The 14,711-nt window shown below is 38.6% G+C and overlaps 1 protein-coding gene across 4 annotated transcripts in view; it reads left to right on the forward strand.

The window, feature by feature from the left end:
* Positions 1-22: 22 nt before the first annotated feature.
* Positions 23-14,711, forward strand: part of golga1 (golgin A1) — a 25,078-nt gene continuing 10,389 nt past the window's right edge. The window contains exons 1-15 of one of the 4 annotated variants that reach the window (XM_015041820.1): positions 23-237; positions 849-1,143; positions 3,182-3,272; positions 4,575-4,649; positions 5,812-5,909; positions 6,000-6,032; positions 7,984-8,112; positions 8,364-8,533; positions 10,117-10,228; positions 10,307-10,390; positions 10,938-11,063; positions 11,543-11,638; positions 12,511-12,606; positions 13,565-13,660; positions 14,019-14,159. In XM_015041820.1, the coding sequence (XP_014897306.1) occupies positions 1,015-1,143; positions 3,182-3,272; positions 4,575-4,649; positions 5,812-5,909; positions 6,000-6,032; positions 7,984-8,112; positions 8,364-8,533; positions 10,117-10,228; positions 10,307-10,390; positions 10,938-11,063; positions 11,543-11,638; positions 12,511-12,606; positions 13,565-13,660; positions 14,019-14,159 (1,476 nt within the window). In that variant the 5' untranslated portion in view covers positions 23-237; positions 849-1,014. The remainder of the gene's footprint in view (positions 238-848; positions 1,144-3,181; positions 3,273-4,574; positions 4,650-5,811; positions 5,910-5,999; positions 6,033-7,983; positions 8,113-8,363; positions 8,534-10,116; positions 10,229-10,306; positions 10,391-10,937; positions 11,064-11,542; positions 11,639-12,510; positions 12,607-13,564; positions 13,661-14,018; positions 14,160-14,711) is intronic. The other 3 variants (XM_015041821.1, XM_015041823.1, XM_015041822.1) reach the window with 3 other exon arrangements.

Here is a 14,711-nt window from a genome sequence, read left to right on the forward strand (position 1 = left end):
CAGCAGAGGCCTCGCCATGACGTAGTCAGTCAGCTGGCGTTTGGCTGATTACGTGTAGCTAGCTCCCCAGCAGTAGCTAGCTTGTCAGACGAGTCAGTTTCACCGACTTTTTTTATTACTGTTTTATTTACCTGCTTCTCTTGGAGTTGTTTTTAAGTGTATATCGAAAAGGACAATATGTAAAGCCATCGAAAACGTGGAAACGCAACGAGTGGACTTTTAGTCGGAATTACTATGGTAAGAGAGTCTGGAGAAGCAATAAGCTAGCGAGAGCTAACGTTTACTCTCATTGTTAAAAACAGCAGAGCTAGTAGGCTATCAAAACATTATGTGGCAGTTTGCCTGGACGGTCCTAATTGGATAAACCCTCATAAGACAGCAGTGTGTCATCTAAATGAGGTACGCAGATTTAGTCAGAATAAACATAAGCTCATCCATGGCAACACATTTAGCTATGCAAATTATAGAAAGCAAGATAAGATTTGATGAACTGACACATATCAGTTCATACTAAACTGGTCTACTGATATAAGATCCAACTTTCTGAGCTTTTGCAAAGAGTCCCCGCCTTGCTGTATCCCCAAGATTTAAATGCCTGCTGTAGTTGGCTCTATCAAACCGAGGTATTCAGGTTGTTGTCACCTACCTGAAGTGAACAGTGCACTTAAGGTAGGTGCCCAGTGCAGCTGTTGGAAACAATGTATCTCCAGTTTTACGTGGAAAATTACCTTAAAGGCACAGAGCAAATTTTCTTAATGCCAAACTCAACTCATTGACTTCAGGTTTTACAGTTGATACTTCTTTTGTTGGGATCTACATTATGTTAAATGTCCTTTCTATTCTTCTAGATGTAGCAGAATGAAAACACCACAAGCCTGTTTTGAAGTGGGAACAGAAAAAATAGGACCATTTTCTTGAGGCCTCTGAACAACAGGCATTAACATCTATACATATGGTCAAAAATTCTCCAGGAGTTGTAAAGTGCACTTAAAACGAGACGCTAAAGGGAGCAACATGTTCGCCAAGCTGAAGAAGAAGATTGCAGAGGAGGCAGCCACAGCCCCCAGAAGTGGTGTCCGTATCCCCCGCACAATTAGCAAGGAATCTATCACCTCAGTCGGAGCTGACTCTGGGGATGACTTTGTAAGTACTTTGAAGCTTCACATCTTGGTCTGTAGCCCAATCCTGCATCACTTGCTTTTTACCCTTTCCCAACGACCAAGTGGAGACTTTTTAAATTTATTATATGATGTGCAAAACCATTTGCAAAATAAATCAGTTTTAAGAAACAGCTAAAACAGGACAAATTTAAATTAGGTCCATGTTTTCTCAGTAGTTTCTGCAGAAACCTGAAGTGTTTGACTCAGATCAGGTGTGCTGAGGCAGGTAAACATTTCAAATGTACAGAGCGGTGTTCCTGAGGACCAGGATTGGGATCCTCTGCTCTAGTCAACACCTCAGATGTGTCTAGGATTATCCCAGTTGTTATGATAGAAACAGTCTCTTTACACCTAAAAATTATAAACGGAACCATGAAGATGCTTTTGAGTGTCCTGGATTCAGTGGTTCAGTACAGTTGTGGTCCAGCTCTAACACTGACATCAACCCAGATTGGATAAAAGCTTTTAAGAGATCCAGGACTTTGCTTCCAGTGGATTTTTATAATTTTTTAAAAATTTTCTCTTGATTTACTCTCACAAATTTGAGAGTAATGATATAATTCTTTTGCTCTAAAGTACTGCAGCAAGTAATATAACATCGTCAGAATACTTGCTGAAACACAAGAGAAGAAATAACCAGTATGACAGCTAAATTTTATTTTGGTTTCTCTGCCTAAACGTCAGCCATGTCCAGAGTTCAGGTAGAGTTTGTGTATCATATTGTGATGTAATAATGGACATCCTCTTCTGTACTGCAAAGTGTCCCAGGCTGTTCAGATCAGTGCATGCTCAGGAACTCTGGTCTCTTGCACAGGCCATTTTTAAGCTATGGTTCCTGGTCTTTAAAGCAAACTAGAATAAGTCCTCCATGTTTTATTTAAGTGATTTGATCATCATCTTTTTTTTTTAAACCACAAAACTCTTAACAGTTTTTTTTTTTATCTGTATGATTTACTGTTGACTGTGTGTCTTGCGTTTTGGTCTGCTGTTTACTCTATAAAACAAACGGAGGCGTGTTAAACTCTCAGGATGGTGTCATCTCTCACTAGCAAAGGAAGGCTGTAGAGGTTGACCTCAGCTAAATAATTCAGTGAGCAGCAGTGTCTTGGTTTTACTTTTGGTGCAGCCCAGGTAGTTTGTGCAGGTTGTCCTTTTTATACTTTTAGAGCATTAATTTCTGCTTACTGTCTGTTGAAAGTCTTAATATGATCATTACTCTATTTTTTAGCAGTATGAAGTTAAAAAAGAAACAGCTAAGTTTTTGTTTCTGTTCACCCCTGGGTGCCAAAATATTTGCTATGAAATTTCTATTCATAGAAAATATGAATGAAAATGTGAATAATTCTGTTTAGCTACAGATGATTTCCAGCTGCAAACGATCAAGCATTCACTAATATAAATGTATGTATGCATGTATGCATGTATGCATGTATGCATGCATGAAAAGGCTTAATAAATGTGCCCTATCCATCCATTTTATCCATCTCTCTCAGATGGATAAAATATTGTAAGAGCAGGAAAATGGTCCACTTTGCAAACTTTTATCTGTTCACTGCTCGATGTAAGAATGGTTGTAACTAACCACTGCTCACCACTTGGACTGATCACGATATGATTTATTACTGGATCAGGCGTTTCTGCCCTTTGAACGTCCAACATCCAAGTTTGAATACAGTCATCTAATACAGAGTTTCAAACAAAATGATGGTATCTGTTGAGAAAATCCTTTTTTTTTTTTGGTGGGTTTAAACACTTCAAAAAGTTCAGCAGTACTGAGTGCTTAAATAGGAAAGGATGAAGTGATGTTTCTATGCCTTTATTTACTCATCACATGACGTGTTTCTACTCAAGGATATTTAAGCAATGTTAAAAAATGTTTTTGGAAAAATGTTTAAACATATGTTGTGGCAAGGTTTCAAGACAAACCTTGCATTTTACCTTTTTTTTTTTGTTTTACTTGTGACTTTTATTTTAGCTATCTGAAAATGTCTGCCTTCTAATTGCTGTTTGTCCGAATGTAGGCATCTGATGGCAGCAGCTCAAGGGACGACTTGTCAGCCCAGCTTCTTAGAAGAAACGATCAGATCCGGAAGCTGGAGGCCAAGCTGTCAGGTAGGACATGGGACTGAGGTCAAGCAGTTTTCAGTCTGATGCAGTACAGATCAAAGTCATTTAATGTTTGCAGAAAGCAGAAAACGTTGTGCTGGTAAACAATAAAACACGAGGGTCATTAAAAAAAATGAAACTACTTCAATGATGGAAGCCAAATATTCTCATTCTTGTCAAAGATGTACCAATCAGAATTCCCTAGTTGATTATTGAACTCTGTTTTTGTAGAGCTGCCTCTAGAGATATGAAACAATTTCAGCATTCATTAATAAAGCATGTGTTTTCACTAAGTGTTTGACTTAAGTCAGATTTCCAAATAGCTGAAAACATTCAGGGTTGCCAGAGGTTCTGTGCTTCATCTGATTTCATGTTAAACACTTCTCTGCTACTGGTCATGGCCAACTTCTTGTCATCAGTGGGTTTCGGACCTTTTACTTTGGGCTGATCTTGCTGAAAATCATGTGATTCTGGTCACTGAATCATCAATTGTTGACCAACTCTAATTTGGAACCAGAATCCTTGTTGTGTGGCTTGTGGATTGACAGTCGGGGTGCTTATAAAGCATGGGTAACCATTTGAGGGATTTTAAACATCATGTGTCCTTTTTTGTATTTGATAGAAAGATTATGTGGTTTTTATGAATCCTGCTCAGTGCTTTGCTTTTGGTTCTGTTTTCTGTGAATTTTTCACAGACTTCTTCTCTAATTAGGAGAAATCCCTTTGTAAAATGGAAGCCTTAGCTAACTGTATGATGTTATTGCACTAAAGGTAATTTTGTGAGGTCGAAGTTATTTTACATTTAGATTTTAGTTGTGTGTTTCATAACTGAAGGCAAATCAGCTGATTTTGACAGGATTCTAACGAGCCTCCAGCCGGTGTTAGTTTCACTTATTCAGTTGAGTTTTTCCAGCTGAGATCAGGTTGGGATCAGTGAACATGTCTGTGGTTGTTTAATTGTGTGTGTACTCTTTATTCATTGTGAAAAAGTTGCTGTTTTTATTTTCTAGCCCTACACTCTCCTTTTCTTCCCTTTAGTTGCTGTAATGATGTTCACTCACAGAAAAGGTTAAAGGTCATACATTCTCATGAAGCCTTTAAACCCGTATGGTTTTCTCAGATGTGAAAATCATTAGAAACTTTACCTTCCATTGTTTCTCAATCATATTTTCCCTTTTGTTTTCTCCCTGTCCTTTTGTTCATATCCTCCCCTGCCTGTCTCTTACCTGGTCTGTGCCTCTGTTCTGTGTGTGTGTCTATGTGTGTGTTGTCGATACCCCATCCCAAAACTCTACTTCTCAACACTAGACTACGCTGAGCAGCTACGAATTATGCAGAAGACCAAGGAGAAGCTTGAAATTGCTTTAGAAAAGCATCAGGATTGTACGTACCTCTCCTCTCCTCTCCGCCCAAACAGCTTTCTCTCTCTTGCTTATCTTTCCACTTTCCTCAGCATCACCAAGCACATCAACACTTCTGTATGGATTAGTTTTAAATCTTTGCTTTGTGGACACTTGGCTGCTGCTTTTTCTTTCAATCTAAAAATCCACCCTCAGTTTCTTCTTGTATTTGTTCAGGGATTTTTGTTTCCTTCTTTATTGAGGGAATAGTAGTCAGCCTTCTGCAGGGACAGTGAGTGCAGCCACACCTATGACCCATGTGTAAATAGTAGAGGTCAGCCCAGATGGTTTCTGGTCTGTTGACTTTGTTGCCAGTGGTGAAACTTCTCAACAAATTCTTCCAATACCTTAAATAACTTCCAGCTCATCTTTTTGACCTTTCAAACCTCAGGGCTTCTCAGTTCTAGGTCGTCTTTCAAATAATGTCACCTGCCTCCCTTTTGGTCTTTAGGGGATTATTTGCTGTTTAGCTAGTTGCAGAAGTATTCATGCCCTTCATCACCTCTTGTCATGTTATAACCACAAGGTGTGTTTGGTTTGAGATGTCATTATTCCCTAATATCTTCTGTATAAATGAAATGAAAATTAATATAGTCTTTGTTTTAAAAATGAGTGAATAAAGACTCTTGTTAAGTGAAAGAATTAAAGATGTTAAGATTCTCCTGTGATGATGTATTTTCTTAAAGGTGTAGAGTGTTTTAATACTGTCAGGAACTCTTGATAACTTCTGACTCTTGAGTGTTAGGCCAGCAAAAAAGGCTCTTTATCTTTTTGTAGAACTGCTTACAAATAGATCTGCTTAGGTTTAATACCACAAGCTGACCATCAGGTCAATGTGTGGACACCTCAGTGTGGTGGGGGCTTTGTGGGGATCTTAGGGGATTAGTTTAGGTCAAACCAGGGTGGGTTTGTTTACCCTGCACAGATTCTGTAACAATAGCCTTTCTGCCCTTTTTCCTCTGTCACCATGCATCGCTCCTCTTTGCTTGTTTTTTCTTGTTTTCATTTTTGCTTCCAGGAAGAACACCTAATCTCCCTTCACAGCTACTAACAAAGCCACTTTTTGATTTATTGGCTGTATCATTTACATATGAACCTCTGTATGGTTTCTTCCTTTTTTTCCTGCTGTCACTGTCACTGCACAGCATCCATTAAGAAACTCCAAGAGCAGAACGAGTGTCATCAGAGCAGCAGGGCCAAAATGGCTGAGGGAATGGCTTTAGCTCTGGAAAAAAAGGATCAGGTAAACCCCTTTGTGTCTCTCAAATCTCACAGCAACTGTTAGTTTGTGAGTTTAGCTTGTTTGCTTATTTCTTTCTCCCTTCTCCTGCAGGAGTGGATGGAGAAGATGGCCGATGTAGAAAAAGCAAGTACCTCAAATTGTCTCTGATGTTTTTTCTGGATGTTTTGATGTAGTTTGGATTCCTTGAAAGATTTCTTAGCACTGAACTGTGCAGTGGAATCATGTTGGTGGGGTGGTAACATACATTCATGTTCTCTACCATTTCATCGTAAAGTGGTGTAAAGCTGGGCTGTTTTGTTTGATTAATTTTTTGTACTTCATCTTTTGTGAGTAGCACCATTACATACTGTCAAGCCCAAAATTATTCACACAGCTGGCAGATTTAGGCTTAAAGTAATCTTTTAATTTTACCGTCTTTCTTTTGACTGGAATTACAGTAATATTTTAAAATGGCCCAGCCAGTCTTGATTGAACCTGGAAGAGAATCTTAGGGAGTTAAAACTTGGGATGATGGCAAGGAGTAAATCATTGAAATACCTGAGGAAAGATGCAAAAGTCCAATCAGCAGTTATAAGAAGTTACAAGATTGCTCTAATGAAGATATAGATTTTTTTTTTCATTGAATTGAAATTTTTCACTGAAAAGGGTGTAAACAATTTTTGACACACTTTTTTTTTCTCGAATAAAGCATAAATAAAATAAAATTTAATATTTAGAACTGGTACTCCTTTTGGATGATATTTCAACAGAAGCCTGTCCATCGTCGCTTTACTGTAGTTGGGAATGGTTGAGTTTCAGGTGAGATGATAAGATCTATGACATTGTAGACATAGACCATGCTTGCATTATTATCTGTTTAGATAGAATTAATGTTTTTAGATGCAAACCAAAACTGAAAGACATTTCAAAACGTATAATATCGCATATCTATTGCAATCATATTTTCTTGTGGTTTAAGGTTAAAGTGTCTTAAATTGCATTTTATATGGAAGTGGAACTGAAATATAATGGCTCTGAATCCTTTAATATTGCCACCTGCTGGTATGTTTTACCCTTCAGACCAATGACCTGGAGAATCCTAAAGTCTGTTAGCTGTTAGCTTATGATTTAATGCTCTATGGCACCACATACTCCCTTTATTTTGACTTTGGTCAGAGTGAAATGTCTACTCTGGTGCTCCCTGTGGTGTGAACAAAAACTCAACAGCTTAGAGCTCTAGTCAACACCGTACATATTCTTGAAAAGCTGAAGAGAGAAACAGAATGGCAGGGGCTCGTTTCAGCTGCTGGACTGAGCATTATTAAACAATTCATTTGATTTGTTAAAGGGGCAATGTTATGTAAAATCAACTTGTGTGAACTTTTACATCATGTTATAACGTTACTCCGTCATCACAATTATACTTGGAGTGTTTGCGTGATTCTTTCATGTATGTTTGAGAAATCCTGTAGTCTCTGTTGGCAACCAATCAGCTGTGCAAAACGGCTGGCTAGGACCTGGCTCCACCATCAAGTACGAAGCTCCCCCTCAGAGCCTCAGCAGCTCTCCCCCATGACTCTCCCACTCTGCTCCTTCAGACTAGCCGGCAGCAATTACTATACACCTAGTGGAACTGCACATCTGCTGAGCTAATAATAGGAGCTACTTCTCAGAGCAATGCTGATATAAATTGTTGTTAAAGGGTTAATAGAGGAGACATGTTGTGATGACTTCCTGAGGTTGGAGTTTCAGAAAGATCATGGCTTTCTTAAAGAGACAAAGGCCCAATTTCAAGGTGTTAAATTACAAAGTCAAATTTCTTTTAAGTTATATTTGATTTGCAGCATTTTTATAACAATGGAAGGTAACATACTTACTTGATTGAGCTATAAAATGATAAAACACATAATACTGCCCCTTTAAGAATGCTCTCTGCACTGCTAGTTTGGACCTACACTGTCATCACCGAACACACAGACTATAGGAGAACTGTTAGAACCCCACAGGGAGTCTCAGGGAGTGTGTTGCCACCCAACATATATGGAATGGCGAATGTGTGGGATCTCTGGTATAAATAGTTATTCTGTATGTTTAGGAGAAAGCTGCCCTGTCAGTTCGGCTTGAGGAGATGATGGAACAAAGCTTAGCACTCTTCCAGAAAAGGGATGACCTGGATGAACTGGAAGGCTTTCAGCAGCAAGAGCTTGCTAAAGTTAAGCACATGGTGCGTACATGTGAAGTTTGTCAACATCTATTTTCCAAGCACAGTTTGAGACTAAATAGAGAAGTTAGAATAGAGAAGAGCGGACCTACGGGCTTAATTAAAGAGCTACACTGTAACTTAGTGCAGTCTCTTTGTATCACTGCAGGACCCAAAGGAAATATTTAATTTGTTCTCAGCTACACATCTCTCATCCATGTTTACTCTGTTACGGTGGTATTTTATTTATTTTTTTACCTTTCTGTCTTTATCAGTTGCTGAGAAAGGAGGAGATGCTGAGCCAACGAGAGCGGGAGCTCCAGCAGAAGGAGGCTGAGGTTCAGTCAGCCAGGCGGGGCCTGTCCGAGGCCCGGGGTAAGCTCCAGGCTCTGCAGCAGCAGCATGAGGACAGCAGCAGACTCAACTCGGAGCTGGAAATAGAGCGGTGAGATGTTCAGCCATGAATCCCAGGAATCACTTAGCTTTGTGTTAGAATTCACTTCAATGTCTCTGCATTGATGTTCAGGACTTTTTAATAGACGAGCCCTAAAGTCAGGTTTATTTTTATAGCACATTTCAGCAACAAGGCCGTTGAAACTGCTTTACATCATAAAAAATCACAGTCATGAATTATGAAACAAGCAATAAATATTACATTTTGTCAAATGTCATCAAAATTATACATACGATATTTTGATCAATGCTCCACTTAATAGTAATCAAAGACAACTCTAAACAATAAAGTGTGTTATTGTGTTGTTATGGCCATACACATGGACTCCAATATGTGAAAACAAGGTTTGCAAATGATGAAGCTGGGTGGTCAAGTAGTGATGTTTTGGCTGCCTGCTTTTTTTTTTATTTTCTCTGCTCCTGGTGAAACTTTGTTTTGATCAGCATGGGAACCATCTGTTCCTCTCTCTGAAGCCTGTAAGAGAAGTAGCATCTGGCTGAGGATTAAAGAGATTAGATAATAATAAATTATTACTATGGGCCTGTTCCGTAGATTTGTTTTTAGCGTTTTGTTCATTTGTTTTAGTTAAAAATTTAAAGTTTGATTAAAATATTACCAAGTAAGTATGTCTGCTTTCATAACTGGAAAAAATACACAAAATTAAGCAAGTATAAGGGTCCTCATACAGGGAACTTTTAATGTGAAAGAATTAATCATGCACAATATTCCTATTTGTAAGTTATGTTAACATATGGGCCAGCAAATGATAATAAATTAGGAGCCGTTAGGAAGCTGAGAGAGCCAGCTGCTCTTTGGGACAATTCTTGAAGTCTTCCCTATCAGAGCTGTGGATGAGAATGCAGAGGAGGAAGTTAGAGCAGGAAGCTAATGCTATCTTGCTTCTACTCTGTTTTGTTATGACCTGCTAATAATTTAGCTTTGATTGTATGTCAGTTCACTCCTCTTGAATGAATGTTGGGTACCTCAACATTCAGTCCTAGGACCCCTCTTATTCAATATCTATATGCTTCGACTGACTCAGTTACTTTTGGACAATAGGAACCTTCTCATTGTGTCTGTTTGATGCTTTGCTTCTGCTTCAGCTGTAAATGTTCTTCTGTTTCCAAATAATTTCTTTCAGCGGTTTAACCATGTATTATGAGAGTTTATCTATTCACTTTTCAAATTTCTAAAAAGATCAAATCTGTCCTCAAAAACTAAATTAAAAAAATTATTTATTTTTAACATCCGCTTTATTATTTTTCAAACTCCAAGCAACAACCTGGAACCAAACTGATTGTGAGGACAGGGTTGTACAGATGCATGGTGGGAAGTCTGATCAGTCCTGACATCTTGCTCCAGCTGTTAATGACGATGTTTCTCCGTTGGTGAACGCTATGTGCACAAGAGATGTGGCCGTTGTGTTTTATCTGGCTTAAAAGACGACAGGTGTAACTCAGCAAGCTGCTCTGTAGGGCAGCTAGTGTCTCAGGAGCCCTTTGAACAGTATTTTCTCAGAAAACCCCTGTTGTGTTGGACTGTGGAATATCAACCTGTTGTTTGTACTTGTGCAGAGAAGAACTGCTGCTGCTCCGAGAAGAAGCCGACAAGAAGATCTGTGAACTAGAAACACGATGCCAGAAGCTGCAGGCGGTCATCCAGCGGGTTTCAGAAGACTTCCAAACGGTCAGCTCAGAACGCTGCGATGTCTGCACTGAACACGTTCTGGTCCATTCATAATAACATTATCTTTATTTCTTTCAGTCCCACAACATGGTGTCATCTCTAGAGAAATCCCTCCACAATTTGCAGGCTGAAAATGAATCCCTGAAATTACAACTACAGAAGGTGAGAAAAAAAGGTGGCAGAAATAATTCTTAGCCAAAGTCAAAACTTGGCCTTTCATTATCAAACCGTTAAGCTGGACGATAAATTGTGCCAGAAGTTATTGCGGTAAACAACAATATTATTTTGAGACCATTTTCAAGTAACGTATTGATAATGGCATAAAAATGCAAGAACACCCGCTCAAAGATCAATGAACTTTCATTTCTAACAAACATTTAACACTGGAACTGGAAGACATTTTAAATATCCAAAACAACCAAAATAAAATGGCAGTCTATCCTGAAGCCTAAACAAAATAGTGCTTCAAAAAAAGGTCTTGTTGAGACCAGTGCACCAGATTGAAGATCTTGTCATACAGTCTTTGGTAGAAAAAGAGAGGGTAACGAAAAAAACAATTGGCCAAATGGAAATTATCAAGCTGGTTCTTATTTATCATGCAATGAAGTTATCATGTAATTCAGGACTTGCATGAACCAGAAGTTCATCAGTTTGTATTAGGCTTCAAGTTCATAACTACAGAGTGAACTTGTCATGACTGTTTGGTCAGGCTGCAGTGACGGAGGAGGAGAAGGAGCGGCTGCTGGTGGAGCTTCAGAGGAAGGCTTCGTCCCTGGAGAGACGGCTGCAGGGGAACCTGAGCCAGGATGAGCATCTGCAGGAGTTCCTTCAGGAGGTGGGCTTCTCCCAACAAGCTTCCTTTAGTCCCCTCACAGTCCAAAGCTTAAAAATAATTCTTCCTCATTGCAGGCATACACTCTTCATAATATAATATACAGTTCATCAAATGAACACATTTCTTTCTCACTGTCTGAAGTTATATCTGACCAAATGTCTCTTGTTGTTTAGGTCAGTTAGTTACCCAAATTATTTGCTTTAATTCAAAAGTTTATATACATTTTGAAAGACCAGCATTACTTTGGTTAGTGTCAGCTATCACCTGACACTAACCAAATGTATTTAAACTTTTGAATTCCTGGAAAGTTACAAAAAGAGTCTCTAAAAAAATTATTGTCGCCATGTTTTCTGACCTAAAACAAGAGAGGCTTGGTCAGATTTAATGTAGACAAAGAGTCTGTTTATTTTGTGAATATAAATATGAGAAGGGAAGTAGAAGAATAATTGTGATTGCCTGTGCTGCTGTTTTTGTTCTAGAAAAGTGACCTTGAGCTAAACCTGGAAGAGACGAGAGCAGAACTGTTGGCTGTCAGGACCAACCACGCCGACACCGTCAGCTCTCTGGAGGCACAGGTGAAGCAATGCATCTGTTCACTTTACATCTCCATCTAACAATAAGTACGCCCTCCTTCACTTCTAAGTCTGCATGTAAATGATGCAAGTAGAACACAACAATTTGAATCATATAATTTATTCAGCAAAAAATGGGAACATGTTTTTTTATCTGTTGGTCGCTCTGGTGGCATCTCAGCTATGACTGAAATAGCTGAGGTGGTTCATTGTGTCTGTTTCAGCCTCTTCTCTTTATGAAGAGGCTGAAACAAACACCAAGGCATTGCATTAGGGCTGCAACTAACGGTTATTTTAGAAATCAACGTTTCTAGCAATTGTTCTGAGGATTAATTAATTAATCTGATAATTAAAAAAAGCCACATTCTGCAATTTTTTCATTTAGCCACTTAAGCCCTTTTCATACAATATTAGAGATACATTCCAAGATACAAATAAACAATTCAATTATTTTTGAAATAAAAATAAACATTTTATCTATCGCCAAATATTGTATTCCTTTAGTGAACTCTTGATCATTTGTAGTAAATGATGTATCTGCAGCAAAAATCCTTCAAACACCAACATGTGGAAAAGCTGAGTCCTTTCTGCTTGACTTCACATCAGTACAATGTAGGACTGACCTATTGATTATTTTGTGGATTTGACAATTAATAATTAGCTAGCAAAATATGCTAATTCTTTTGTGATATAATTTTTTGACATGATTTGAACCAGGTGAAGCTAAAACTTGAGATCTTGAGAACTGGACCTTCTAGACAGATGACTAAGTGGACTAAACAGAGCTGGTGTGAATGCATCCTAAATGAACCGAATAAATAAATCTTTAGGTCCATCTTCCTGATTTCTGGGTGTGTCCTCCTGTCTGAACTCAGGTGTCTAAGATGAGTGGCAGTATCAGTGAGCTGCAGACTCTTCTTCGTCACAAAGAGGACTCCTCCAAGGCCTACAGAGAGAGAACAGATGCTCAGGTAAGCTGCTTCACTCACTCACACTTACTGGTATTGATCACAGGACTCATTTACCATTACTGATCGTTTAGTATTCTTTATAATATGTAGTAGGTCTACATTATGATGGCTAGGGTTTGTCTGATTATGGTCATGACGGTTTTCTTTTAGGACTTGTTTATATGCTCTGAGATTCTTGAATTTTCCACAACACACAGAGGACAGCTTAGCTCCAAATCAAGTTTTGCCACTTATATTTGCTTAAATCTTTAAAATAATTTTAGAATAAATATTTCTTAAATATTAAAAAAAATACTTTTGATAAACCTCAAAGTTCAGCCGAACTGCAAATAGGAACAACGCTAGAACTCAAATAATGTTAATGAGGACGAATTTGAAAACATCTCCATTCTTATGGAGATGGAGATGTTTTCTCCATAAAGAGAAAACATCTCTTTATGGAGAAATCATCCAGATTAGATGCAGCCTGTGGTAGGTTCCCAAAAACATGAAAGAAACAAAGCCCCTTACAAGAAATATATTCTGCTCTTCTTTACCTTTTTGTAATCCTTTCTTACTTTTGTTTTTCTCCTCTTTCCTTAATCAGTAGTTTTCCTCTAATATTAATTCTAAATTTCATTTACCTCTTAATATGTATTCTGATCAATACTGAGTGCTGAGTGGCTTCTTATTTTGACCAGTAGTTTAGTTTACACTGCAGATCTGAAGCCAGACTTGTTGTTGTGCTTTGAAGGAAAGCTTCTGCACGTTGATTGAACAACATTGCATTTGATCCAGGGCATGTTTTATCCACTATATTATGTTGGAAGAAAACCCAACAGATAAGGAGTTGAACAAAACTCCCTAAATAAATCAGCATGATGAATTTATATTCCACCTAGGTTCAGGCATCTTTGACTTTCATCAGCGGCAGCTCAATCATTTGTTGCATATTTATTGTAACATGTTCTTGTTTCAGATTGCCAGTCTGGAGCAGCAGGTTGTGCAGAGCACAGAGAGGATGAAGAGTGCAGAGCAGCAGGTCACAGAGAAACAGCAACACATGGAGAAACTGGTAAACATCACAACACTGCCTCCTCCTCTTTCACTTCAAAGTTCACAGTTTTCCCTTTGAACTATTAAGTATGGGGCAAAGGCAGATAGCTGTGTGTCACAGGAGCTTAACATTAAAAGTCTTGATTGGCTATTTAGTTTTAAGGTAACCTACTTCATGTTAGGTATGAATAACTTCTGCTGAGGACCTTGCTTTACTAGGAAAGGTGCATTGTCAGTACAGTAACAGAAATCTATTTTTAAAAAGATCAGTATCTTCCAAAAGTGCATTTGAGCTCCTTTGCTTTAGGAAATGGTGTCATTGTAGGTTTGGTTAAAATGTATTTTTTTTAAGTACATTAAGGCCAATTTTCTTCCAGCAGGGGGAGTGGAGTGCTGAGAAGGCCTTTCTGGAGCAGCAGTTGTGTTTGTTGGAGCAGCAGAGTGAGGAGAAGGCCAGCCGTCTGGAGGAGAACATCTCCTCTCTGCAGACAGACAAACAGTCTCTCCTGGACAGGGTGGTATGGTTCTTCTTCTCTCTTTGTTTACGTGAAAACAGTAGCAGCGTTTCCATTACAATTGTGTGTAAAACTTTGCTGATATTCTGCTAATACCAAACAAACCACAATTTTGCAGTTGCTGTGTTTCCATTCAATAAGAAACGCATCACACGTGAATAAGTTTATTCATGTGATAAGTCATGGACTCTTTGCACCTCAGCTTCCGCGTTTGGGGAAAAGCGGCTCGATTGTTTCCGATCTATTGAAAATGGCCTTTTACATTAGGTGCTTGCAGGGCTTGGCCAAGGTTTGTACATCGATCCGAAGCCCCAACAAGTCAGCTGGAGAAAGGTTGTACGCCTCGTTATACAGTCACTAATACGAAGGTGAGTTTTACTTAAACTTTGTGGCTAACATTAACGTTAGCTTATGCTAGTAGGCAATATTCGTGGACATTGTTCTTGTAAAAATGTGCTATTTAAGTATCTAAACATTCTAACGAACAATGTTTTTACCTAATTTTCAAGTATACTGTGTGTTTATTGTCGTTAGTGTCACAGACTAACGGGGTTC

Source organism: Poecilia latipinna, unplaced genomic scaffold (assembly GCF_001443285.1).
Source record: "Poecilia latipinna isolate Pla-1442-1.1 unplaced genomic scaffold, P_latipinna-1.0 Scaffold570, whole genome shotgun sequence".
Classification (NCBI taxonomy): domain Eukaryota; kingdom Metazoa; phylum Chordata; class Actinopteri; order Cyprinodontiformes; family Poeciliidae; genus Poecilia; species Poecilia latipinna.